Here is a 2083-nt window from a genome sequence, read left to right as displayed (position 1 = left end):
TATCATATTACATCATTCCATCATATAATTTAATATTGTACAATAAGTTATCATATTATAATTTCAAAGAACCAAATTTTATTTAACAACAATTGAGGATATTTTTTTGTCATCATATTTGTTCCCTATATATATACCAATATCAAAATAAGCTTCAAGCTGAGCCTTGTTAAAATGCTTAAATAGAAAGTAAAGAAATAAATTGAAAACATCACTAAATACTACTCTTTTAAAATAAGCTAATTAATTAAACTTATTCGAAACTCAAAAATTATTTTACGTAGTAGTTGAGCTTTGAACAATGAGAAAGACCCCATATTTTAAAATATTCATAATTCTTATTCCTTTAGAGACCTAATTAAGCACTATATATATATATATATATATACACGTACATATACACGTTGTCATTACAACCCATGATAAAAATAAAGTCAAATGTTTGACCCACTAGCCATAATAAAAAAAACCCAACATGAAAATACATACATAAACTAAACTACAAAACAGAAACTACTGGGATTTGAATAATCCCTTAATCGATCGATCAAAGTCCTTTTTTTTTTTTTTTTCTGTTCTTTTCTTTTCTCATCACAACACTTTCCAAACACAAATAACAACGATGGCTATAGTTCCTTTCGAAAAGGAATACTTGGATGTGGTTTTGGTACCAACTGGGCTTCTGATAATGTTCCTTTACCACCTCTTTCTTCTTTTCAGATACCTCAATCAACCTCTCACCACAGTCTTGGGCTATGAGAATCGTGACAAGAGAATTTGGGTCGACAAAGTCATTCAGGTCAGTTCCTACAAAACTCATCCATCTTTTTTCCCTTTCTCAAGCTGAAAAAACACATCGGTGCGCTTCTTTTGTGTTACCTCACCGTAATTGTGTGTATTCTAGTTATTTCAAACATCCTGTAAATTTTCAGAAAATTTCGAATAATTTATGGTACCGAGAACAATGTTCAAACAGCTCATTGCTCGGGTGACTAATTATTTTTATGCGAGTGGAAAACAGCTTGTTTGAACTTAGTTTTTTATACTGTAAATTTGTAGAATGCTTTAAATAACTACAATAGACACGGTCATAAAAAAAAATCATACTGAAAATTATTCTTCATAGGAGAACACAAAAGAGGTACATATTCATTAACTAAGTCTATACATGTAAACTTATTCTAGGCTGATAACAAAACAGAAGTACAATCAGCTGTGACGGTAGTGGCATCAAACATAACCGCAGCCACGTACATGTCGACACTTTCTCTGACACTATGTTCTCTTATCGGAACATGGGTGGCGAACTCGTCTTCGAACAAACTCGTCCCCAATGAGATCATCTACGGCAACACAAAATCAACCATACTTTCCATTAAGTATATTTGTCTCATAACAAGTTTTCTCTTGGCCTTTTCGTTCTTTGTTCAATCGGCTAGGCACTTCGTTCATGCAAATTACCTAATCAGCACGCCCGGACAGGGCCTCCACTTGAAAAACAAGGTGGAGGCCGCCGTGACCAGAGGCGGCGAGTTCTGGTCAATCGGTCTTAGGGCTTTGTATATTGCTCTTAGTTTGTTGCTATGGTTTTTTGGGCCTATTCCCATGGTGGTTTCGTCTATTCTTATGGTGATAATGTTGTATTATCATGACTTTAAGAAGGTTGATGATGAAAAGGAGTGGTGAGACTTAATTAATAATCAATACATGTTGTAATAATGTGTGTTTATTAAAAATTATGATCAAGTATAATTAGAATGATAGATATATATCATCTTTTTGTTATGTTTATGTGAACCCTATTTTGTTAATTGATATTTTTTTAAATGAATTTATTCTTTTTTGTTTCGTGTACGTTTAATTATTTAATTATCTAGATCTGTTTTATTATCATGGATATGAAGGTTACGTACAGAATAATTAACTATAAACTGGCGTAATAGAATTATCTTTTTATTTTATTTTTCAGATCGTCATTAATATGAACTGATCAAAGTACGCAACTTTTTTAGGCATAACAAATAATGTTTATATATATATATATATATATATGAGGAGTGAATAATTTAACTTCTTATTTCAA

General features: G+C 31.5%; 1 protein-coding gene across 1 annotated transcript; it reads left to right on the top strand.

The window, feature by feature from the left end:
* Nucleotides 1–531: 531 nt before the first annotated feature.
* Nucleotides 532–1792, top strand: LOC133802639 (uncharacterized). Its single transcript, XM_062240990.1, has 2 exons — nucleotides 532–799; nucleotides 1186–1792. Exons 1-2 carry the CDS (start codon nucleotides 623–625, stop codon nucleotides 1684–1686), a joined length of 678 nt encoding a protein of 225 aa, XP_062096974.1. The 5' UTR covers nucleotides 532–622; the 3' UTR covers nucleotides 1687–1792.
* The last annotated feature ends 291 nt before the right edge of the window (nucleotides 1793–2083 follow it).

This window comes from Humulus lupulus, chromosome 9 (assembly GCF_963169125.1).
Source record: "Humulus lupulus chromosome 9, drHumLupu1.1, whole genome shotgun sequence".
Lineage (NCBI taxonomy): Eukaryota > Viridiplantae > Streptophyta > Magnoliopsida > Rosales > Cannabaceae > Humulus > Humulus lupulus.
Note: the sequence above shows the minus strand (reverse complement) of the source record. Positions and strands in the feature narration are given on the sequence as shown.